The sequence below is a fragment of the Caenorhabditis remanei genome, chromosome IV (genome assembly GCF_010183535.1).
Source record: "Caenorhabditis remanei strain PX506 chromosome IV, whole genome shotgun sequence".
NCBI lineage: Eukaryota > Metazoa > Nematoda > Chromadorea > Rhabditida > Rhabditidae > Caenorhabditis > Caenorhabditis remanei.
In genome coordinates this window covers 19,628,309-19,654,501 of record NC_071331.1, presented here as the reverse complement: position 1 = coordinate 19,654,501, position 26,193 = coordinate 19,628,309, and the positions used below count along the sequence as shown (strand labels likewise).

General features: G+C 33.4%; 4 protein-coding genes across 4 annotated transcripts; 3 read left to right on the top strand and 1 right to left on the bottom strand.

The window, feature by feature from the left end:
• Window positions 1-365: 365 nt before the first annotated feature.
• GCK72_015273 (uncharacterized protein) lies at window positions 366-770 on the bottom strand (the record flags this gene model as incomplete). The annotated part of the gene is made up of 1 exon (XM_053730748.1): window positions 366-770. One exon carries the CDS (start codon window positions 768-770, stop codon window positions 366-368), a length of 405 nt encoding a protein of 134 aa, XP_053585520.1.
• An 8,093-nt stretch (window positions 771-8,863) lies between these two features.
• GCK72_015272 (uncharacterized protein) lies at window positions 8,864-10,523 on the top strand (the record flags this gene model as incomplete). The annotated part of the gene is made up of 5 exons (XM_053730747.1): window positions 8,864-8,955; window positions 9,005-9,098; window positions 9,368-9,607; window positions 10,101-10,260; window positions 10,303-10,523. The coding sequence occupies 5 exons, from the start codon at window positions 8,864-8,866 to the stop codon at window positions 10,521-10,523; spliced, it is 807 nt and encodes a 268-aa protein (XP_053585519.1).
• Window positions 10,524-12,515: 1,992 nt separating this feature from the next.
• GCK72_015271 (uncharacterized protein) lies at window positions 12,516-14,685 on the top strand (the record flags this gene model as incomplete). The annotated part of the gene is made up of 4 exons (XM_003091745.2): window positions 12,516-12,593; window positions 12,644-12,732; window positions 12,953-13,009; window positions 13,989-14,685. The coding sequence occupies 4 exons, from the start codon at window positions 12,516-12,518 to the stop codon at window positions 14,683-14,685; spliced, it is 921 nt and encodes a 306-aa protein (XP_003091793.2).
• Window positions 14,686-18,509: 3,824 nt separating this feature from the next.
• GCK72_015270 (uncharacterized protein) lies at window positions 18,510-20,045 on the top strand (the record flags this gene model as incomplete). The annotated part of the gene is made up of 3 exons (XM_003091758.2): window positions 18,510-18,667; window positions 18,713-18,853; window positions 19,295-20,045. 3 exons carry the CDS (start codon window positions 18,510-18,512, stop codon window positions 20,043-20,045), a joined length of 1,050 nt encoding a protein of 349 aa, XP_003091806.2.
• Between the last annotated feature and the right edge of the window lie 6,148 nt (window positions 20,046-26,193).

The window sequence follows — 26,193 nt, the reverse complement described above, 5'->3', positions numbered from 1 at the left end:
TTTGAAATAGTAATTTTTGGCTGTCAGGCCTTCTTAATCATACTTAATTGTGCTTGAAATGAAGTGTAACTAATTGCCCATAAATGAAAACAGTTATAGAAGAAACTGATTTATTAAAACCAATCAATTAAAGTAATGATATTTGAGAATACTGTAGGCCAAGATTGAGGCATACTGTAGGAGAGAGAGAGAGAGATAGAGAGAGAGAGAGAGAGAGAGAGAGAGAGAGAGAGAGAGAGAGAGAGAGAGAGAGAGAGAGAGAGAGAGAGAGAGAGAGATCATGGGAGAGTACTATGAGGTAAAAAGAGATTCCGTAACCTAATCTCTCTCTATTGTCCATAGAATCCCTCCTTCTTATTACATGTCTACAAAATACTATTCTCATTCTTCTCGATATTTTGAACGAATCTCCAACAGGACTCGCCGTAGCTGCAGAGTTTCTGATTTTCCTTCTTCTGTTCCTGAGCTGCACGGAGCATATCGATCTCTTTCTGCTGCTTCTTAAACAGTTTCTCCGCGGAACGAATGTGGGATTTCAGTTCGTCAATTCGCATATTTTTAGCTTTCATCTCTTTCTCATTCTTCACTAAATCGTTGTAAATCTCTATTTTTTCAAATTCCCCTATATCCAATTTCTGATTGAGTATCGATTCTTCCAGCTGGACCTTCTTCAATTTCTCTTTGAGATTCTGGACCTCAGCTCTCTTCTTTTCCAAATCAGTTTTGAGTCCCAAAACAGAAGAAATAGCAGAAGATGAAGACGACGACATTGGTAAGGTCGTTTTTGAAAATCAATAAAATCAAAGGAGGGCTAGGCCGATTGGTCTAGAGCGGGAGGGGTGAGGTGAAAAAACAAAGAGGGAGAAATAGTGAATGAGACTTCCCATCCATCCTTCTACAGGTATCCTTCCATCTGTGTTTGCGGACCCTCCACTCGTTTTAACGACATCCCAAGACAGGGAAAACTATCGATCGTGCTATGATGGTTTGAGGAATCTGGGAATATTGATATGGATTCAGCTACAGAACTGTTCCTGACACAAGTGAAGGGTTGCAATATATTGAAGCGATCATCAATTTCTGAAACAGTAACTTTTATCATTTTGAGACAGCTATATTTTAGACACATCAAGCTGGAATTGTTATTTTATAGTACTGTATTGCATTGAATCAAACCAACGAAAAATACTGTACCAGTGCCACTTCAAACTTAGAAAGCAATAAAAGATTCATGAAACAGTGAATTTTGTGAATATTCATAGCAATTCAACAACAGTATCAGAGTTCATACTGTTTTTATTTGAAAAATTGAATTTCGAAACAATAAATTCAAAGTCGGGGCACTCGAAATAAGTTTGTGGTATGACAAATTCAGCAGTGATATAAACGGCTAGATTAATTTTACTCAAATATATGAAACTACTGTGAAACAGTAGCTGTATTTAAATAAATGAAATGTTAAAAAGCACTGTTTCATAGAAAATGCTTGAAGCTCCCAATATTATAGTCTGCAATCTGTATGGTTCAATTTTTGAAAGAGATATATGTAATTTTATCACTAGCCGATTTAGCGATTGATTTTAATCAGTTTTTAGAATCAATAGTTCTGGACAGTGAAAACGAGTATTGCTAGCAAATATTCTTGGAACTGTAAATGCAAAAACTTAAAACAGTAAACTTTTCTGTTCTGCAATTAATAACAAAGAATTTGAGAAAATTTGTCGAAATGTCATGATTCCTATATGAATTCAGAAAGCCCAGGTGTGAAACAGCAACTTTTACGTAAAACTCATTATTTTCATAGTTCCCCAATATTTTCATTCTACAAACTAATAAATTGTTTATACAAACTTGATATCAAAATGCGGATCACACAATGTATTTATTAATTGTCACAAAACAGTAAAAAATCAAGGAAAATGTGCTCAAATGCATTATCATTAAAAAAATATTGAAGGATAGTTTGCAATTTTACAACAACATTCATTGAATATAACATCACTCTACTCACAGTAAATATGTTAATTTTGTTTATGGTACTGCAAACGGATTTATTCGATTTTGCCTTGATCAAAAGAAAAAACAATTACAAAGTGAAGTGTTGAAACAAAAACATAATTTGTGAAATAAGAAGAAGGGCAACGTTTCTGATTTAAATTATCGTTTTTTTAAAATAAAAATCATTTGAGTACAATTCATTTTATGATTTTTTTTTCAAAATTTGAAGCGATATTTCTTTTTCTTACCATTTTCAAATTTGTCATCCTTTGGGTCAGTTGTCACCTTGCGTTGTAATAAATATTACATGTCCAAAAGTATACCAAATAAAGATCTCAGCTAGTTTAATGTGTCTAATGCATTACGGGCCCGCTTGAGATCTCTTATTAGTCCGCTGATCGGTCTGACGAATCAAAATTGTCATAAATAGCCAGGTCTGTATTTTATCAGAGTCATAGAACTCGCTGAGATCTATATTTCGGTATACTTTCGCACACACGATTGATGCACAATATCAAAACCGAAGGGTCTCCATTATTGACTTTTTCTGTGGTTTGCAATTTTTGAGACTTTGAAACAGTGATGTTTTGAGCGAAACTTAGCTGAATGTATTGGTAGAGTCTCATCCTCATCGAAACAGAACAACTTTTCAGAGAATCAATAAACTTTGAAACAATAAAATGTCGAAGACTGACAAGTTTTATTTAAACTAATCGGAAAAAATTGTTGTTGGAACAGTAGCATTCATAACATTCTCAAAATTAAAATTTGTAGCATTTTTTTTAGGCAAACTAGAATCATGCAATTATAAACGTTTAAATAAATTTGAACTTGAAATTAACTTGAAACAGAAAATAATATATTGGTCCAAATGGGTATCAAACTAAAGCTGTCTATTGAACATATCTCAATATGTGAAGAAACACTGCTTTCTGTCATTTGTGAGGCTAAAATTGCACTTTGTCACTGAAAAAGGGTATAAAATCTTATCTGAACAGATTTGGATTAGATGGTTTCATATTTTCAGAATTGCCGAGATCATTACTTCTATTTGATACCCATATCGACCTATTTCATATTTCCATCTACATTTAAAGTTTTGGGGTGATTCGGTGCGGTCGCGTCACGGCTTCAGCTTCGAATTCAAAATTATCAGGAGCAGTTCGATATGGGTATCAAATGAAAGCTAGTGAAAAGGGAAGTGCAAATTCAAAAGTGCCGGTGTTTGAAATGCGGCATAATTTTTGGTTTTAAATGCAAAAATCTCTCGGAAATAGACTATCTTCGATTATTTCCACAAATTCTGACCAATTCCTCTTAATCATGAGATTTTCGAACTACTAAACGGAGAAAATTATTGGTTTAATTTGAAAAATGGATTGTGCCTCTGTAAAAATGTTACTTTTATGTAGATGGGGGTTTTTTTTCCGGAAACAGTACTACTTCAGAAACTTCAGTTCACTTAGAAATGCAAATTTTAGATTTTTCAAAATCCAATTTATAAAAATTGAAACAGAACAAACGTAATACAAGAACTTATTTTTTTAACCATGTTTTGTTCAGACTGAGAATTGAAATGGTTAAAAGAAAATTAAAATTTGGGAAATAAAAACTACAGTATTTTGATTGAGGATTATAGATAAACATGACTCAAAAAATTAGTACTAGAAATGATAAAATTCCTACTTTGTATAATAATTCTGATACAGTAATTATTCTAAGTTGAGTTTAAAAATTGTTGTTTCTTATTGTTGTAAGACAAGAGTTCCTAATAGTGAGACAAGAAAACCAATGGTAACATAAAATCATTTATATATATAAAAGACAATTGGGTTGTCTGGACTGTGTCAGGATATCAAAATTTTACTTTTATTTCTAACAATACAAAGTCGGGTCAGACAGGCTGGTAATATTTTAAAAACTACTACAGAATAATAATTTTAACTTACAATGGCAATACATTTTATTTGAAACAGAACTAAATACGGAAGAGAAACGAATTATCAACTGTTTAAAACTGTGCCCTTTATTGTTGGTCAATACATTCCTGCAATAAAAGGAAGATATCTGAAACAGTAATTTTTTCTATACAAAAAAACTTTAAAAAATACTGTAAACAATGGCATAATTTTTTAGTTGACCATTTTTTTGTATGAACACTATGTTGCAAGTTACAGGTTGTCAAAGTCATTTCCCCCCAAAAATGACTAATTTCAGTGCTCATTAGCGAAATTTTGGAGATTTTCACTTTGACAACCTGTAACTTCCAAGATAGTGTCCCTACAAAAAATGGTCAACTAAAAATTTTTTAAAATTTTTTTCCTCTGTACAACTCATTTAAAAATGAATTTATCGAACAATAGGGTGACACCGAAACACACTGTCAAAGCTGATCATTTTCCACTGAAAACAGTCAAAGTTGATACCCTTTTGAGCGGCACTGTATACTATCCAACTATTTTATTCGAGAAAGAAACTATTTTTTGTGAACCGTAAAACAGTAAGTAGTTTTGTAGAACTCACTGTTTCAGAAACATTTTAATTTTTGGATTACAGTAAAAAGTAATATTGAAACGTTGATATTAAGTGCATAGAAATGTAGATTCAAATGAATTAATTTTCCTGAAACAGCAAGAAATTTTTTTTCTGTTCCAACTATCAATTTTTTTTTTCTAACAATAAGAAAAAACGATTTCAATAAGACATTTGCGTCATTATGAGCAGAATTTTGAAGTTTCTAGAACTCTACTGTTTCTGATTTGTTATTAGTGATTTTTTTTTCAATCTTTCAATTTAGTTTTTGTTGAGTCTACTCTGACTACACTAAAAAGTGTAGGCATACTCCAGATTCCCAGCATTTTGATTTACAATTTGAGTATAAACAAAGTAAACGTTTCCGATATTAACAGTGAAATTTTCAAAAAGTTGAAAAATCATAAAATCTTTCTCATCTTATAGTTCGATTACTCCTATAATATTTAATATTGATTTAGTTTATATTGTGTCAATCAATAATAATAGGAATTTAAATTGGTTTGAAACCGAAAATCGAAATATATATTACTTAAATTAAAATTAATTCCAATAGATAGTCATTCTAAAACAGAAAACATTCAAGTGCTGCATGTCTTTAAAAAACGCGATGAGAAGATCCTACTAGTTCAACCTATGCTTATCATTCTTATATATAAAACTATCTGTCGATTTGTCTGTGTGTTTTTCAGAATATCCGTAAGATTTTTGAGAAATAAAGGGGGAGCGCGCCATCGGCTGAAGTCGATCATTTTGAGCGTTAACCACTCGGCTACGTGAAAACTTCCGTGAGAGGGTGAACAGGGAAATAAGAGGAAGTCAGCCAGACCAACCACCGTGTATGATATCTCCTATTATAGTAATTCGCGGGGAGGGGGGGGGGGGCAGCCAGGCTGGTTTTGAATAATTGCGGAAACAGAAAAAATATCAAATGAAATGTTAGAAATAAGTTCAAATCTTGTAAGAAACAAATATTTTCTTAAAGTTTGCTCCATGGAAATTACAGTTGAAATGACAAAACTCACTGAACAAAGCCAACGAATAACAATAGCTACGAGAGTACTATCAATAAAAACCGCCATTAAAAGAGCAAATGTTTCTTACTGTTTCAATTGAATAGGAATAAGAAAGAGAAAACTGAAATTTAATCATCAAAGGAAAATATGAGATATTTTCAAAAACAGTAGTGTCATACATAGCATGTATGGCCATGAAAAACATTTTTTCACCCTGATATGACCACCTGTCTCATAAAATAAAAAATAAAACCGAAGCTATTTATAAAAAATGGATTATAGTACAAACTCGTTCCATTATTTAATGAAAATATGTACTGTGAAAAAATAAAGTTTCGACCAGGATTAAAAAAAAAAATTTCGCGGGCTGGAACACGCAAGCGCATAAAGTTGTGGGCGGAGCTTAAACTGCAAGCTTAAACAAGCGGCGCGGTTCTAATTCCAGTTGTTTTTTTTTCAAATTAAGAACCGATTGCAGTTTAAGTTCCGCCCACAACTTTATGCGCTTGCGTGTTCCAGCCCGCGAAATTTTTTTGAAAATCCTTGTCGAAACTTTATTTTTTTCACAGTAAATAGTTTACTTTTTTCTGTTTCGATGGATAAAAATTCGAGTAAAAAAAACCCAAATATTTTTGAATAGCATTCATAATAACGACGGATATGAGACACGCATTGAAAAACTCATCAGATACCTTGTTTATCATGGAAACTGTGAAACAGTAAAAGTTTGATAGTTGTTACATTTTTTTCTATATCATTGAGTGATTATATTTACAAACTTTACGGAAAGATTCTGGTTTCTTGAAACAGTAAACATTTAATTACCAGTCGGTTTACGTCGCCTAACGGCGACTAAACCTCCTTCCCTACACCACCCTTCTCAGTTTTACAGCGCCTGCGGCGCTTCTTAGTCGAGCAGTTCATTCCGATAAAGCACAATTGTAAAATCTCTCCTTTTCAGACTCAAATTCTACAAACTTTCTCAATGACTTTTTCTATCCTGATAGAGTATGGAATTTAGAATGAGCTGTTTTTGAATTTACCGATTTGAACTTTCTTCCTATGTTTTCCTCATTTCAAAACAATCTCACAGAAGAACTTGAACTTGATAACTTTTCTTTCTTCCGTTCCCAAAAGGCGAGTGATCAAGTCGATATATTTTTTATTTTTAACTGATCGGCGGCAACGCCGCCTCCCTTCTCGGAATATGGCAGACTAAGACGGTGCTTTAACAAATTCTCATCCAAGAATTCATAATTTTTTTGTAGGCAACCGAGCTACGACGGGTCCTTATTCACATATCAGCTTCTTGAGTAGTGGTCTTCCATTTATTTTAGGCTTCGCTATCAGAAAACATGGTCTCCCGGTTCCTTTGATTCCCATTATGTATGTGAGCGGCAGAGCTGTGCGGAATTCCTTCCTCCGACTACCTTCTTTCTTCTTCCGGGCTTTTTTCACTTCCTTCTTCTCTCTTCCGACATCCCTTTTGAAAATTTCACTTTCTTCCTCCTTCTTCCGACTTTCCTTTTTAGAAAATTTACTTCCGACTTTCCGCTTCAGTTTTCCGTTGAAACTTTTTTGCCACTTCCGACTTTCAAAAAAGTTTACAAACATTTTGGAATTTTTGACTGACTTCCTTCTTCCGCTTTTCTTTTTCAAAAATGTACTTCCCTCTTCCTTCTTCCGGCTCCCCTATCGAAAATTTTACAGCACTGATGAGCGGTATTCAAATCTCAAATAGAACTTTCGAATCCGAAAATACCGAATGCTATCGGTCTGGCGCGTTCATGATGAAATATGAATTCTAAGATTACGGTAATCTTTTGACCCGTAGCCAACGGGAGTTTTCGGGCTCTTGACCAAATTTTCATTCAATTTTCTCTCAAATGCAAGATGCGGAGCAGACTTATTGACAAATTTTTTTAACATAGTCACTGTTTTTCCCTCCATTTAAATCCAAAAGCTCCTCAATAAATTACTTTCCCATAACAAAAAAGCAAAAAAAAATATTTCTAATTTGATGGGAACGAACTCGCCACCCCATGCGTAAGAGTCATCTGTGTAGACCACTACACCACACGCGCGCGGCCCGCGCCTGTCGAGAGTGCAGTCAAGAAACATCGAGTCAGTAGTGTTAGGTTGGTACTTTGAGCTTTCTACCACCCTGTCGGGACACACCCTCTTCAACGAAATTTAGCACTAAAAACCTCATCGTCTCCAGAAGACGTCAAATTTGATATTTTTGAAAAAAGAAAAGTTCGGGCATCATCTAAGTCAAATTTCCAATCCATTTATCCAGGTTTCATTAAAATCGGTCCTCTACGAAGGGAGTTATGGCGTGCAACAAATAAACGGACAAACGGAATCTGTTGAATATTATTAGTAAAGATGGTTTAATTCTTTGAGATTTATTTTTCCGTTTTAAAACAAATCTAAGTGCTTATTGTTTTTCTAAAAAAGTTTTTTCATTAGTTGTTATAAAAAAATCATCAATAATTTGTCCGAAAATGTTTTATTAAGTCAGAAAGTTAGACGTGACAACGGTGTCACGCTAGCTTCTGGTGAAAAGACAATAAGCGCAAAGACGAGAAATCAATAAAACACAAGTTTTCGAGTCAACTACTAATTTATTGATCTCAATTTCTACAATTGCCAACAAGACAATTGCTACACAAAATGGTTGGAATTTGAATAAAAACTAATGCCTACTAGACAAAGAAAACAATAGAAAAAAGGTGACTAAAAACCACCCAAAAAGTATAAACGGGCGAAACTTGACAAAACGGGTAAAAAACGACCTAACACAAGGCCCAAGCTGTCTGAAACTTGACATGACTTTATGGACTTTTTAGAGATAAAACCGGTAGGTACCGGACAATTACACTGTTAGATTGCATTATAAGTGTGGGAAAATCAATAAGGGAGAGAGGAAAACAGGCGACATTTATCGACTACTTTCCAATTTTTTCTCTTTGTTCCTCCTTTTTAACCTTTTACGAGTGTGGTATAAAGTCGTTATGACTCTTCACTGATAACAAGAAAGTGTTTCTTGCACACTCATTTCTCTTATTCATATTCTATTCTACCACCCCCTCCCTTCCGAACTAATATTCATCATAGGGACACATATCAGAAGCGGGGGGAAACAAAATCAAATAAATATTTAATTTCAGATTCAAAAATAAAAAAAGAATTTCTAACACATTGAAAATATTTCAGTTCCACCGGCCGCATGTCTTCCTTATCAGAACAACACAATTCTGTACGCTTATTCAACTGATATCGACTATGATACATATTGGTATGGTGTACATAATATGGTCCACTATGCTGATATGTATGCAACAATGGCAAATGTTCGATTTGACACAAAAGAGGAAGAGGAGATTGAGTATCACTCGGATAAAAAGTATGTTTCTTTTCAGTTTTTGCTGTTTTATGTGACCTTTTCATTACAGGAGTTTGAATAATTCTCTATTTTCTCGTAAACCTGATCCATCACTTGGATATGGTGTTAAAACAACTGAAAGCAACTTGTACAACGTTTTGAAGGTTTGTACTATTTTCCTCTAACTAGGAAAGGCTCCCGAGACACCGTGGAGTTATGAAACGTGACGGTGATATTGGAAAGCTGAGAAAACGCTGATTCCAGATGTATTCTCTGTTTTTGCCCTCGAGGTCTGGTATTCGAGAAAAACAAAGCTAAAGTTTGCGTGTTAAAAACTTGACTTCATTTTTCTCAAATACCAGGCTTCACGTCTAATAACTCCACGGTTACTCGGGGGCCTTCCCTAGTAACTCCAATTCAGCAAATATTTCAGAAGTTTCTTAACAATAAAATAGTTCCAATTTGTGGAGCCCAAGTATTCATAGCTGTAAAACGGTATCCAAATGAATCTGACGTATCTGACACCATATCCCAACTACGAGCCAATCGTGTGACGGTGCGCATAGCTGTCGACAGTAATCCATCGGGCGGTTCCAACTCTGCAACACTATACGAAATGTCACTGCAAACCAATGGATACTGTGTATTTGCCAGCGGCAGAGACCTTGTTAATGTGAGTCCTTGAAGAAAAAGTGAAAATTGGAAACAAATCATAGTCACTGTAGTAAACGTTCAAATCTTTGACCTTGCTAGGGAAGGCCTCGGGGTGAACGTGGAGTTATGGGACGTGACCTATATCATTGGAACGCTGAGAAAACGCGGATTCCAACGATATATTCAGTTTTTGCCCTCGAGAACTGCTATTCGAGAAAAACAAGGTCAAAGTTAGGAAAAATGACAAATTATTGCCGTTTTAACACGCGAAAATTGCAAAAAAAATCAAATTTTTTTTCGCGTATCAGAAAGGCAATAATTAGTAATTTTTCCGAACTTTGACCTTGTTTTTCCGGAATATCAGGCCTCGTGGGCAAAAACTGAATGTATATTTGGAATCCGCGTTTTCTCAGCTTTCTAATGATATAGGTCACGACCCATAACTCCACGGTCACCCCGTGGCCTCCCCTAGTTAGTTTTGTACGTTCCGGTTTTTGACGACAAATTTTCAGGCTTTTGACGAGATGACCTGGATACTTGGCAAACCTTATCAATTCATTGCTCGAAACTTTGTGGTTTCTGGATCGGGTAGAATCGAAATACCGGTATTCAAAACTTCTGTACCGAATCATACAGAATATAGTTTATTTGCAATAACTATTCAAAACCACAGTAAGAATAATTTCTAAGTTAAAGCTATATTACTTATTGCAGCACTTGACAATTCATTCGTATCAATGAATTATACAATTGCGAGTACGGATGGATCTTATGTTACTAAATTTCCGGGTGACCAATTGTACTCTCTCTATGGAACTGCACAATCAGGTGGGTTTCCTTTGAACGGATCCCTCTTATACAAATGGACAATTGACTATCATTATGATAACGATGAGCCACAAGTCATTCAGTTAAGAATGTACAGTCAATTGTGAGTTATCCTTCTTACAAGGGAACCTCAGAGGCCCGCAAGTTTGGAATCGTTCCAAATAGCTAATGGAAGAGAGACAGCACTCTGACAATGGCTTCCAAAAGCGTTGAGACGGTTTTCTCAGAGGCAAGTGACGAACACAAAACAAAATTTCGGATATGTGTATTCAAGTTCTCCTTATAACCTGGTAGCAATTTGGAACGATTCCAATCCTAAGATCCGTTGAGGTTTCTTCGTGAGGTACTGCCTGAAAAATTGGTTTGTAATATAATGACAACACATAAACTTTTTTCTTTCAGCTATCACGACTTCCTCCCACTGCCAAATCTAATTTCTAATTACCGGTTCTGTGAGATTTTTCAATAAATACTTAAATTAAGATTGGTGAATCTTTAACTTCAGTAATTGAACAATGCTAAAATTTTCTGAAACAGTAACATTTTTATCAAATCTTACTGTTTTAACACTTGCTGTTAGTTTGTATTTAACCAATGAATAAATTATTATTATGGCTTTTGCTTTTTAGAATTTTTGTTTCAATTTTAAAATTAACACAAAAATCATTTATTGAGAGTTGTTTTGTGATCCCATATCTTTTTAGCAACATTGAAATTTCTTGAATTATGAAAATGTTTTTGATTTTTCCTAAAAGTTTCTTGAAAAAGTATAAAACAAGTGAGCAAAAAAAAATTTTCAGTTCAAAATTGAATCAATTTTTTACTGTTTCAGAAAGTTGAAAAGTGTTTGTGGTTTTTGTTATTGTCATTGTTTGGTTCTCGTTAATATAGATTAACACAAATTACCGTTTAACAAATTGTAAGTATTTCATTGTTTTTGTATGTATTACTAGAGCTACAAAAAATCGCGCAGTTCTTATCAATGACAAATTTTGAGAACTAAAAAAATGTGAAAACGATAATAGCTGTAAAACTTTTTAAAACCCAATACCATAAATATTTTGAAACAGAAAAAAAATACAATAATTTAGCACAAAAATAGAAAGACAATGCGTTCAGACGTTATTTTCACAAAAACTCTATAAAATGTGTAATTTTGGAGAAACAGTTTTTTAAAACAATATACACAAAATTAATAGTTTTCTGGAACAGTAAATAAAAAGCTTGCTGTAAACCGCTAACTCACAGGATTTCCACGTTTTAAAAACGTTTTTAAAATTAAAAATAGATGAAAAACTGCAATGATGCGCTGGTATGGAGTTAAACTTTGGTTATTGTCTGAGTTAACTAACAGATTTGAGAATCAGAATAGTTTAAAAATATATATATAAAACCGGAAATTTAGATTTTTGTCAGAAAATTTCTGTTTCAGCACGTTTTCTCATGCTTCAAAGTTTCTGAATTTTATTAGTCTAATTTTTCAAAAATCATTCTTATATATATATTTAAATAACTTTCTGTCGGGACGGCTACACAGAAACTATAATATTTTTTGAAGGCGTCAACCGTAAAGAAGCGATAATTACTAAGGCGCTTTCTGTCTGTGTGCTAAGAGATGTCTCTAGTAAGAGAGGTGTCTAGGAGAGGGTGTCTTGGAGGGCGCACAAATAAAAACCGTCTCCTTGGCCAGAATGGTCCGCCTAATAACCGCCCGAGAGTGTCCGACGGTTCGGTCGATATTGTCTGCGCCCTCCTCGTTTTCTATGTACTCTCCTCAGATTAACAGTCGGGCGGGACCATTCTCATGGTCCCCCCTCCTCTTCCCGGGTCACCTCTTACCCCTCTTTTTTTGTATCGACAGTACGCGCATAGCTCTTTCTGTTTTTCTCTGCTCCACTCTTCTTCTTTTTCTCTTTCCCTGGATCTCCTATGTTTTCTGTCGGAATGACGTGAATTTTCTCAATTTCGCAATGTTTCTTCGGAGATAAATGGGCGGGGCTTAAGGGAAAACATAAATTCTTGGCAGTTTTCCTTATTTTCAGTTGTTTTTCATTGATTTTCACACTGAAAACTCCGAATTTTATTTTATTTTTCAGAAAATGTCCAAATTCTTCCGTCGAGCAAAAAATTGCTCATCGGATAGTTCCGACTTTGAGATTGACAGTGATTATGAGCAGGTAAGATCAAGATTTTCGTGTTTTTTTTCTAAATATAAATGTATTTTCAGGTCCCCAGTCAAGATTCAAGGGAAAGCGATTCTGATCAACCAGGTACCTCGGAAAAAACAGCAGTATCAAAGAAGGATCAGAAAAAAATGTGGGTAAAAATTACTGTTTCAAAATTTTTGTTTAGAAATTTTGGTTTTTTGATTGAGTAATTGGACGGTGGCTAGACAAAACATATCTGAATAAGCCGGAACGTTTATACAAAACTCTAATTCCTTTTGAAAGAAAATTGTACTGTTTCACAAAAATTAATTTCCGAGAAGTTCAAACTTTTTTCGTTTCTTCTTCAATTTTGATATTATTATTTTCAGAGAGAACTGGCTTATGGAACCAACGGATGAATCAGAAACAGTGGAGGAGAGACATATGTTAGTTACTGTTTCAAAAAATTTTAGCACTGTTGAGTGTTCAAACTTTTGCTGATATGCGTTGGGCTGGAATAGGAATTATTGATTTGAAAAATAGTACTTCAAAATTAAAAGATCATAAAATGTCATAAACATATTTGTAAAGTGTTGAGTAAAAAAACTAACTGAAATTTGTTCAACTTTGTGAAAAATTTTAATTTTACTGTTTCAAAACAAAAATATCCACTTTTCATTTGGTTCAATGATAGTATTATCAAGTTTAGGAGATTTTAGAAAGTACTGATTCACTATAATTGTTCTTAGTCAGAATTCTGATTAGTAACATTCGTTTTATCTTATTCACCGCGTGAGCACTAGCAAAATTTTGGAAATTTAGTAGAGCATATCGTAATATCATTGTTTCAGAATTAACATTTTGAGTCAATGTTTTAAAATAATTTTCATTCAAACTTTTCTAAACTTTACTGTTTCAAAAATAAATTGAATGATTCATTTTGAAGAGAGACGACGATGTAGGTGCCAGAAATTTTGAAAACTAAAGTTTTACTGTTTTAAGTAAGAAATATCACAATAATGACGATAGAAAGTGCAATTCTCCGTAAACAAAACGTTTTTGTATACATTTACCAGTATAGAGTTTTACTGTTTCAAATTTTGGATATAAAGTTCAGCGTGATATTTTTGGTTGTTTTTTGATCAGTGTTTTCCAAAAACTTACAGATTTGATTCAGGCAGACAATATTTGTTTCAAAACTTTAAAAAATACTGTTTCAAGAAATAATGTGCTAAAATGTGACAATGGTCTTCAGTAGATCTAACTCTCAACCTTAGGTAAACATCTTATCGCTTAGCAGGTCCACTTTCAAACGTTTATTTTAATTTTACTGTTTCAAGTAAAAAATAAAAATAAAAATTAAAGTTGTGTTGTGTTGGATAGTGTTTTTCTCACAATTTTTTTTTTAAACCACTACAATTTCAGAAAAGAAATCGAATCTCTTCAAGCGGAGCTGGCCAATCTCCGTTACTGTATTGTTGAGCAAGACGAGAAGGTCTACGAATCATTGTTGAAGCAAAGCAGTCTCCATTTGGAACTTCTCGAAGTGAAACAAAAAAATGAAGAGCTCGAAAAAGAAAAACGGAAAACCGAAGAGCAACACGATGAAATAATAATGTTACTGGAGGCAAGCAAGGACAAAAAGATAAATTATATCAAAGAGGATGCGGATGAGAAGTTGATGGAGGAAAACGAAAAATTGAAGATGAAAATGATGGAGTTGAAGGCGGATTTGATGGAGGAGAAGACTAAGAACATGTCATTGATGGATTCAGATGATCCTGTTGAGGTTCATCTGACTTACGAGGTTAAGAACTTGAAATTGGAGTTGGCAGAGAAGAATCGGGAGGTGGCAACCTTGAAGAAACAACTGAAAAAAGTTAAAAAATCGAAAAAATTAAGAGATCCTGGAAACCTGGAAGAAGAGTTGCAACTGACCAGAAGTGAGCTGGAGCAGGCAAAACAGGAATTGGCATTTGCAAATGAGCAGATTAGTATGATTTTTGAGAGCAATGAGATGACGAGACAACAAGACAGTGCTGGGTACGAGAAGCAGATTAGAGAGTTGAAGGATCGACTGATTGCACGGGAGGAGGAGATTTGGGAGTTGAAAAATAAGTAATTTTTGTATTGTTTCAACACAATTTTATCACTTTATCATTTTTATCAAGTTTCAATAAAGCGGTAAAATGACCTGTTTTAGATCTTCTTGAACAAAAATTCAGTGGTGATTTACGAAGCTCGGAGTGGATTTACAGCATGTTATGAACCCTCTCTGGTGAATTACAGTAGGCCTAACCGGGTTTTTTTCACTGGATTGTTTTTGTTTGAAGCCAACTTTAGATACGGTTCAAATTTCACATCAGTTCAGTCTTGTCTCCAACCTTCTAACTATAAGACACCAGGTCATTTCAAAACCAGGCATTTGGAAACTGAGACACTTCGTAACCTTGAAATTTTGACATGAGCAGAAAATGCCCCATTTTTTAGTGATTTCAAATCTTCCTAGCTGTTCCAAGTTTCATTCCCAACTTTTTTCGCTGTTTCAGAAAATTGTTTTCAATCAGTACTCACTTTGTGATATGTTCATAAAACCGCGAATCAAAAAACTACAGTACCAAATCATTACCGTGGCTGCTCATTCTGTCTTCCTCTGGCATTTCTTATCGGAAAATTACTATTTCAAAAATAACTGACGTTCTCATTTCTTCTAATCTTGTCGTGCAGCTTTATCATTCAGTTTAAAATTGTGGATTCCTAGTGTAGTGCTTCCTAGTTTTTGATATGGAATTTTGAAGTACTACTCCCTGGGTTGGCCAGAAACAACTGAACCGCAAATTTTCAAATTAACAGCTTTTAAAATGCTGACATTTGTTTCATGCGATAATTAGAACTGATATTTGACAATGTGCTCGTTTTTTAACTTTACTGTTTCAATCAGAATATTCCAAAAAATTTTAATATTTATGTCTTTAATTCTCCTTTTTTCAGCAGTGTGTTTTTTGTACAGAAATCCAAAATTCCAGACAAACCGTTTTTTAATTCTTCAAAAAATGTAGTAGCTTTTACTGTTTCAGTTTCTATTTATCTGCAAGCACTATTGTGGTATTATTTGCTTTTCCAGAGGTTTACTTGACAGCTTTATCGTTTTCCAATTTCAGTTCTGGGTTGATTGAAAAAGAAATTCAAAAAATTGTTAATGTTTCAGAAAAATATCATACTTATACTGGGTGTCTCCTAAATTGGTTGTTTTCTATTTAATCCTATATTCATGTTTTATATTAGTTCGTACCAAATTGGTCTTTAACAAATTCCTATTAACTAAGACAACTGATTTTTTAAAACTGTTTCAGTCCCATCTTTTTATTTTGAATTTTACTAGGCTCAATGTTTCCAACGAGGTTATCAAAATCCTGTCGGTACAATAAATGTATCTTTCCCATCGATTCAAAATAACTTTCAGTTTCTCCCAAAAGCTATCAATTTGGGTTTGAAAAAGTAGTGTTTATTTCAAAAATAGTTTAAATTTTTAAATCAGATTTTCTAAATTATTGTTTCATATTTGCGATCTCAAGGAGCTATGACCATGATTTTCCAAATCCCGTTGTGCGAATGTTGCCTAACATTTTACGTATCTCAATCATAATTTGAATATTGATTTAACAAATTATTTCAAAGGAATCATAAAATCAGCAAGATAATGCTTGACCAACATTTAGTGTTTCAGAAATAAAGGCTAATTACTAAATTTCTCAAAATTACCGGTTTGTTTACAGAAATTGTTTTCTTTTTATATACTGTTTCAGCTAGTTCACAATGTTTTGAAAATAGTGACTAATAATGATATCTATTTAAAAAAATACCGTTTCATATGAATAATTGGAATTAAGTTTTTGTCAAAGTTGCAATGTAAAATTTTTCAACCGTCAAATTACTTTTTTAAATAATTCAATGAATAAAATGCAATTAGTATCACGATTTTTAGAATCCGCTCTTTGTTTTCAGTTTGCAAAAAATTCACTGTTTCACTATTTCCCAAAAAAAGAGTATTTTCATATTATTGTTCATTCAGCTTTCATTTTGATATTATTTCATTGCAGTTTTTACATGTTCGGAAAAAAGAGGGATCTTCAAATCGTCTTAGAATTTTACTAATGCTTGAAAACTGAAATTTTTCAGCCACCTTCCATAAAACTTTTCCTACTGTTTCACAGTTGTCCCATTTCCTATTTCAGCTATTTCTATTACTACGCATCCAATTATCAGAACTTTTTTGATTCTACATAGAAATCAGAGTTGATAGTCGAAAACTTACCGTTTCCAAGGTGCAGTTTAGCTAGCGCACTATACTAAAAATTATTGAGCTCAATTTTCTATCATAAGAAAAAAAATGTTTCAGTAATTGCTGTTTGGTAATTATGTTTTAGCAAACTGCACACCCAGTAACCACAATTATAAAAATAATGTCATGTTAATTTGAAAGCCGATATGACTTTTTTGAAGATATTCGGATTTCAGCTTATCATTTTTCAAGCGTTTTTTAATAAGAAATCTGATTGAAAATCTACTAGACTACAGCATTACTATACACTGTAAGCTGAGTTTGTTCATGCAGAAATACCAATCAACCGAATAACTTTTCCTGTTTCAAAATATCTCCAAAAGCCAGTACTCCTTTGGACAACACTACTCCATTTTTCACAACAAAAATACGCTCCATAACCCATTTACCGTATCCAGTAGTGACGTGGCACTCAATAACCTACCCATTGTCTGCTGTCTCTCGTTCCATAGTGCTATTTCCACGATTCTTCCCAGAGTTATTGCCTATCTGGGGAGTCTTAGTGCGACATTGTGTCAACCATCAATTACGCTCTGCTGGTCACTTTTTATTGATTCTGCATGTCTTTCCTATGGTTTTTGACTGTTCCAAGTTAATAACTTCCCTATAACAATACTGTTTCAGAACTGTATCTTTTTATAATATAATCTAGTTTATGACAATATAGCCGTTATGAAAAAACTTACTGTTTCACTGAATATAATGAGTTTTCCTTATATTTCAGTTTTTGATAAACGAATAAAATATTTATATCAAAATTTCAGAATTACTGCTTTATTGAGTTTTTTAAAATGAGTTTTGTCCAAGTCAGCAATAACAAGTGTCGTTTGCGCTTACTGCTTCAGAAATTGATGTAGTCAAATTTCTACTATATTTTTTAAATTTTTTAACTGTTTTACAACAAGTTTGAATTTTGTGAACTATCTATGTTTATCAATGCTCTGTTTTCGTCTTCTAGGCAAATACTGTTTCAAAACTTGAGTTAATAATATTTGAAAAAGCGAGTTCTAATATTAATTCTGTTTTGATTTCAATTTTCAAAAATCGGTTCAATTTCTTCTTTAAACCAATTTTTTTTTTGAATTTAATTTTGACAAATAGTCTTATTTTGAAAAAAAAACTGTTTCAACCTGATTGATTAAGCTAGCAACACTTTTTTGTGAATTATCTCCATAACTCGTGTAATAAAATTATTTACTGTTCCAATAAGAATTATTATCTCGCGATCTCACAATTTCTTGTTTGACAGGAAAAATTATATGAACCAGAATAAATGGACAAGTGACCAAAATTTAATGTTTCCAAAATTTGCCTTTCTTTTTTGAACGTACGAAAATCTATTACGTCAACAAGAAACTTATCATTGTTCCTTCATTTCTCTTATTTCCAATTGTCTTTTTATTAGAGTTTCCCATTTTCTAAGTAGCATGTCTCAGAACCCTCAGGACCCCCAGCCCATTTTTTGAACGTTCCTCAAGCCTATTAAATCTGTCATCTCTTTTTTTTACTGTTTCCCCAACTGATCACTACTTCTTCATTTCTCTTATTTCCAATGTGTTTTCATCCGACACAACCGATTTTCCCTATTTTCCAGCTATCAAAGCATGTCTCAGGACCCCCAATCCCGTAAATCCTCCGTTTCTAGTCTTGATGAGGATGACTATGAGAAAATCTTCAACTCTGATGACCAGGATGCTTCTGTAGATCAAAATCCAGATTTCAAGACACCAACTAAACAAGGAAATAGAAACAGTAAAAATGAGTATGTCCATAATCACTGTTTCCAGCTAAAACACAATATTTCCAGATCCTCAAAAATCCAAGAGCTTGAAGCGCTTGTCCGTCAACTTCAAGAAAAAGTTGGCATCCAGGAAAATGAATTTTTCGATATTTCAGTGGAGAATACGTTGTTGAGAGATCAAATGAAGGAGAAGGAGTGGGAGTCAGAGTGAGTTTGGTAAATCTACATGAGATACTGTAAATGTGTTTCCAACATTTTGTAAATCCACATTTAACCTACCGTAATCGACACTTAGACTTCCGTGAATCTACACCCAGTCTTTTGTTAACCTACACGTGTACTATCTACACCAGACTTCTATTTTCTGTAAATTTTCCCTCTTGCCACCGTAAATCTACATCTAAGCCTCCGTAAATCTACACTTAAAATCCCGTAAATTACCATTTAGATTTCCTAAATTTACACCTCGCCTTTTGTAAATCTACACGTGTACTCCGTTAATCTACCTCTTGCTTATAATTTCTGTAATTCTACACCTGACCTCTCGTAAATCTACACCACGCTTCTTGCTTCCGTAAATCTATCCCTAGTCCCCGTAAATCTACATCCAAGCCTCCGTAAATCCACACCAACCCCTTCTCCTTCCAGAAACGTCATCTATGCTCTTCGCAACCAAATCTCCACTCAAGACACCAAAATTCTGGACCTCCAACAAGAATGTGAGGGATACAAAGAGGAGTGGAGTCGTCAGTATCTGAAAATAATGCAACTGGAGGATGAGAAAGCGAGAAACAAGAAATCTCACGAGTTTTTTGTGAGAGACTTGAATCGGAAGGATTTGAAAGTTGTCTATTACCAGAGGGATCAGTTCGAGGCGTTGGAAGCAGAGAATCGGAAATTGAAGGAGAAAATTGGGAATCTGGAGGGGGATCTGATGATGGAACGGATGCAAATGGCGAGGATTTGTCAGCAGAAGATTAGAAATGAGGAATCCTCCAATGAAAACGGAAATCTGGAAATTTACAAAAAACAATACAACCTGGCAGACCTCCAACTGAAACTCACTGACAAAGACGCTTCCATCAAACTACTCCAGCATAAAATCGAAAATCTGGAGATGGAATTAGCCAACGAGACAAGGAAAGTACTCCGACCATCAGTTGTTATCCAGCATAACAAGATTCTTCAAGAAAAATTGGACCGGTTGAAACAGAAATTCCAGAAAAAGAAGCAGTATGTGGAGCGAATTTTGAACAATCTGAAATTCAGTGTGCAGGAGAAAATTGAGAGATTGGAGGTGGTTATAGAGGAGGCGGAAGAGGAGGAAGCTACAGTAACCCGGGTTACTGTAGTCGAGGAAAAGGTCAAGGAGAAGGAGATGATGGAGGGCAAGAAATGAATGAATTTAATCTTTTTAAGCGTGCGATTCTTTGTTTCATATTAACTTTTCTAATTATTCACATAATTACCTATTTCTCACTGATTTTTTTTCTGTTTCAACAAATTTTTGTTTTCTTTCTGCCTATATTCATGTTTGGTCTGTGTTTGTTTTTTTTGTCAGCATCAACAAAAATTTACTGTTCCGGCTCCGACAGATATCGTTGTCAACTTATTATTTGTTTAAAACAACTTAAAATCTCTCAAATATTACTGTTTCAAAGTTATCAGTTCATTTTTTCCACAAAAACTAAAAGAATTTTGAAATTTACTACATTTTAAAACAAATTATCAAATATAATGTTATTTTTACTGTTTTAAAACTAAATCATAAATCTCATATTGAACAAAAAATATTTGCAATGGATTTATAGTTATGCAGGCAGCACGGTCTCCCACACAGCAAAAAAGAACTGCAAGAAACGTGAGACCAATTTTTTCACGTTTTAATTCAATTCTTATATTTTTTGCACTGAAAATGCAGTATTTTTTTAAAGGTTTTCAGACGTCGCAAAGGAGGAAATCCCATCCATCAGAATTGTGTAAAATTAAATTCCTTATCGAATGAGCCAAAAAACGTGAATTTTGGTAAGAGAATGATTTTTTGATGCAGAAAAACCGAGTTTCGGAAAAATGAGATTTTCAACAATTTCAGCCAATATATATTTTTCTGAATATTTTAGCAGTTTCAGAGCCTCCTCAAGCACATTATGTTGAAACAGTTTTCTGCACAAAAAGGTACACACTTTTCCTCCAATTGTCTGAAAACCTAAAAATACTGCATTTTCAGTGCAAAACATTAAAGAATTGAATTAAAGCGTGAAAAAATCGGCTTCACGTTTCTTGTAGTTTTTTTTCGCAGTGTGAGAGACCGTGCGCAGTTGAATATTTTTGTGCAATATAATTTCACTTAAAAAAGTGGCTCCGGGACATTTCGCCACCGGACATTTCGCCACCAGACGTTTCGCCACCAAAAAATGGAGAATTTCCAAAGCTTCATACTGAAAAAAACATACCACTAGTACGCTTTGATTATGCTAGTTATAGTGATGTGCTTTTATCCCTATAAAGCTTTGGAAATTATCCATTTTTTGGTGGCGAAACGTTTAGTGGCGAAATGTCCCGGAGGCAAAAAAGTTATGTTTCAAATAACTGTTACGTATATGAAATCAATTTGCAGTTGGTATATCAAGGTTTTCAATCCTGCGCACATTCTGAAAAATTTACCGAAAAAACTCACAGTTTCAAAAAACGCATACATAGCGGCTTTTTAGTTTTTCCGCATTCAGAGTGTCTGAGTGGAAACTTTGATTTTTCATTGTTTACCACGGAAGCACTCCCCCCGGGCCGGACTTGTGAAAAATTAGAAATCATACCGTCCCGGCCCGTCCCGTGACACGTTTGTTATTTTTAAATTTATAATTAACTGTTTCAGCAAGTTTTAAATAGTTTCAAAACGAAATCGAGTAATTCGTTTTGACGGAAAACTATACAATACCAAATTCTATAAATTTATTCTAAATTCGACTCCCTATGGACAAAGAACATACAAATTTTTACTGTTTCAATACTAAATGATGAGTAGTTGTGTTTCTTCTTGCGCGTCGTGTTATCGAATACTTCTTTTCGTTGTCTTATTTTGAAACTATGTACCCATTATAATTCCGTTCACGTAAATACCAAAAATGTTACGGATCCTTTTTAAGCTTTCAACATTTCGAAGTTTCGCGGTTTTAAAACGTCCCAATCCCAGATCCCAACCATCTGCCATTTCAGAACTGCCTCCAGCCCGCGCCGCCAATTCCTCGCCACCCTTTACCACGTGGCGCCCCTCGCCGACACCTTGCATAGTCAGCGACTTCCAACTCTTCTACGCTATCAGTTTTCAATTTCTGTGTAATCATTCGCTTTGCGCTACTAATATTCCTTAATTTTAAAAGATAGTATTATACTGTTTCAAAAGCGAACTCAAATGGACAGCAGTAAACATTAATTGCTTGTAACTTAACTTTACAATACGTTGCTAATTGTATGCTGAAAGATTATTGTTGAAACATTTTGGAAAATTTGCAGAATTATAATTTGCTACAGTATACTGAACTTGGAAGTAAATCATTGTTGTGTTTAATCCGAAAAACTCTTGTTTCAGAATCAATTTTTTCTGTTTCACTCTGTTTTACCTTCTCTCTTGGAGTTCACCTTTTAAATTGTTTTCGATTTCAGTAACTCAATCAATCTTATCGCCAGACTCTCTGCTTTGGCTTTAAATACCCTTACTATTTTAAAACGTTCTAAAAATATAATAATTTTATAGAATTTTCAGTTATTTTTGAAGAATTTTCATAGTAAAGCCTAGAAATTTAAACTAAGAACGCAATTCACTACCAGTTTACAAAAACAGAAAAAAAATTAATTACTGTTTCAAAAATGTTCAAAAATAATAGCGAATACGCACTTTATTGGTTTTTTCAAACAACAAAGACCTCACAGAATCAGAATACTAAACAGTACCCTTTTTCGTTTTGAACATTTCCTGTTATCTAGTTAGTTCGATTTGGAGATTTATCAGTTAGATCAAAAAAAAAAGAAAAAAAAGCATTGTTTTAAAATTTCTATTTTACAAGTTTGGAAGTAATTTTACTGATCAATAAAGAGTGAATCTCAACGAATCTCAACGAAAAGAGTGCATTGGTTCGATCATACACTGAAACAGTAAATATATTTTGAAAATCACAATGAGTGAGAATACGAGTAATTTTTCTAATTTTTCTCCAGAAAATATGTAACAACTAAAAATAACAAAACCTTTAAAAATGTGTTAATTTTTTGAAACAGCGAAAAAGTTTTCCAGCATCTGTATTCAAAAAAAATCACTTTCTAATTATGAAGACCTCCAAAAAATACATTCCAAAAAACTTCAAAACAGTAAAATTTCGTTTCAACAACGACATTTTTCCCTGTTTCGACTGAGTACTGTATAAATTTTCTTATGGATTAAATTTTTTTTTGGTCAGCAAAGAGTTACCCAGTTTCATCCAGAGTTAGACAGAAAAATTTTAACGGTTGGGCCAGCAATAAGTGTCTTCGGTATAAAAGCACTGACGCTTTTAAAATCCAAAAATTGTGTTACTTTTTTGAAACAGTAAAAAATTTGACTGTCTTTGATGGAGCTTCACTAATACGCAAGAGTAGTTGTAGCAGAAACCACTTCTGTTAGAAACAGTTAAATTTTTAGTTTCGAAAAAAACTACTGTTTCAATAACAGTTTCTCAAATGAATCTTGTGTGAATTTCAATTACTAACCAGGGATTTTTACTTTCAAAATTTCGAAACAGTAAAATTTAGTATCGACAATGTTGTATTTTACTGTTTCGACTGGAAATTATAAACATTTTGAAATATGGATCATTATTTTACAATGCTTATCTAAAGATGGTCCACTTTCAGTCACCCATGTTTTTGAAAAGAAGCAACTTTTTATAGCAGTTCTCAAAAACCGACACAAACTTTCGGAAATACTCTGAAACAATAAAATAATTTTTTCTACCTGGAATAGTTCGTACTCTCTGAAATTTTTGACACAACAGACTAAACTTTAAGATCAAGAAGAAAATAGGAGTATTATTCTTCGCCTGGAAATCTTGAGGATTTGAATTTTTGAAACAATATTTTTTCAAAACTTTCTGTTCATTTATTAAGTACATATGTGCTACCGGAACTATGTAAGTATCTTTAAAGTTTATCGTCGAAGATAATGGATTGAAATGAGTTGAACGTTATAGTGTTCCCAAGTTTATGAAATTTTGAAACAGTAAAATTGTTTTTCACTGTTTCAATACTAATAGTAAAACTTGAAACTTTATTCAACATATTGCGGTAATTGATGTTCAAAATGAATGGCAAATATCAATGAGAGAACTTTTACGAATACATCAGAAGACGTATACCGCAGTTTAATAAGTTTAAATCAAAATTTTAAAACAGTTAGACAACACTTCTAGCTAATTGACAGATAATCAAATTTACAAATTACTGTTTTCCTATTTATTCAGTCTTGAAACAGTGAAAAAATTATAAGTTGAAGAATGTATTTTACTGTTTCAAAACTATACCATAGAAACGCATACCGTGAAAACTGTAGTAGACACTTCTTTCGTATTTCTTGATTGTGTCAGTGAAATTCTTAAAAACTGAAAATTATCATATTCCCTTATGAAACAGTGAAAAAACACAATTCAGAAACATGAATAAATGAATGAATAATTACGTTTCTAATTTCACAATCGGTGCCGGAAAATTATATACGTGAGCATTTGGCTGATTTTTCTTACAGTTTTGAAATCAGCAGGGTCGAAAGTATCTGAGGTCAATTTATAGAAAAAGTTCAACCCGCCTCGTCATGAACTTCCCTTGTTAGGTGTCGATATGTATTTTACCCAATATTCAAGGAAAATACTGTTTCAAAAATTTAGTTGATGTTATTTGAGCCGAAAAAGCGAGTTCTTGTTTTAGTTCCGTTTTGCTTCAAATGTTTACTTTTCCATCCGAATCGGTTCTATTTCTTCTTTAACCCGATATTTTAGAATTTAACTTTGACAAATAATTTTTTTAAAGTTACTGTTTCAACCTGAGTGATTAAGCTAACAAGACTTTTTTGTGAATTATCTTCATTAGCCGCGAAATAAATACATTTACCGTTCCAGCAAGCATTTTTTATCTCACAATCGCATATTTCTTGTTCGACAGGAAAGATTATACAGACATAAATAAATTGACAAGTGACCAAAATTTACTGTTTCAAAAATTCGCCTTTCTTTTTTGAACGTACGTGAAACTTATTACCTTTATCATCAACGAAGTTTCTTTACTGTTTCACTAAACTAATCACTGTTCCTTCATTTTTCTTATTTCCAATTGTTTTTTCGTCTTGGGATGACTATGAGAAAATCTTCAACTCTGATGACCAGTATGCCTCTGTAGATCAAAATCCAGATTTCAAGACACCAACGAAGCAAGGACGTGGAAATGAGTATGTCCGTAATCACTGTTTCCAATTGAAACTCAATATTTCCAGATCCTCAAAAATTCCAGAGCTTGAAGAGATTGTCCGTCAACTTCAAGAAAAAGTTGGCACCCAGGAAAATGAATTTTTCGTTATTTCAGTAGAGAACACGTTGTTGAGAGATCAAATGAAGGAGAAGGAGTGGGAGTCAGAGTGAGTTTGGTAAATCTACATGAGATACTGTAAATCCATTTCCAATATTTTCGTAAATCCGCATTCAACTCCAGAAGAATGTTTAGAAGTTTGTTGAAATATTATTTGCTACAGTATACAAAACTTGGAAGAACATAATTTTTTGTTTAATCCGACTGAAACATTTTCGTTTCAAAAACAATTTTTTCTGTTTCACTCCTTTACATCTCTTCTCCTAGAGTTCATATTTTTTAGTCTTGTTGTTGATTTTAGTTCCTTATCAATTCTATTGTCAGACTCACTGCTTCATCTTTGAAAACCCTTTCAATTTCAAAACGTTCTAAAAATATTATAATTTTATATGATTTTTTCATTGTTTTTGAAGTTTTTTGTTATAGTAAAACCGAGTATTAAAAACTTAGAACAAAATTCACTACCAGTTTACAAAGAGAGAAAAAATTAAAAACTGTTTCAAAAATGTTCAAAAACAATAGCCTCGCTTAGATGGGTGTTTCTCATTATTTTTCATCATTTTTATATCCATAATGTAGTTATGTTGCTCTAACCAAAAGATTACAATACCTTCTAAAAAGAAATAAATTGTTACTGCACGGTCTCCCATACTGCGAAAAAGAACTGCAAGGAACGTGAAGGTGATTTTTTCACGTTTTAATTCAATTCATTTTTATTTTTTGCACTGAAAATGCAGGTTTTTCAGGTTTTTAGACGGCGCAAGGGATGAAAAAAGGTCGTGTCCTACAGAATTGTAGAAAATTAAATTCTCTATCTTATGAGCCAGAAAACGTGAAATTTGGTCTGAAATTCACTTTTTCTATACAGAAAAACTGATTTTCAGAAAATTGAGTAAAACTTTTTTGGTAGAAAACTTTTTCTAATAAAACTTGCACATAATGTT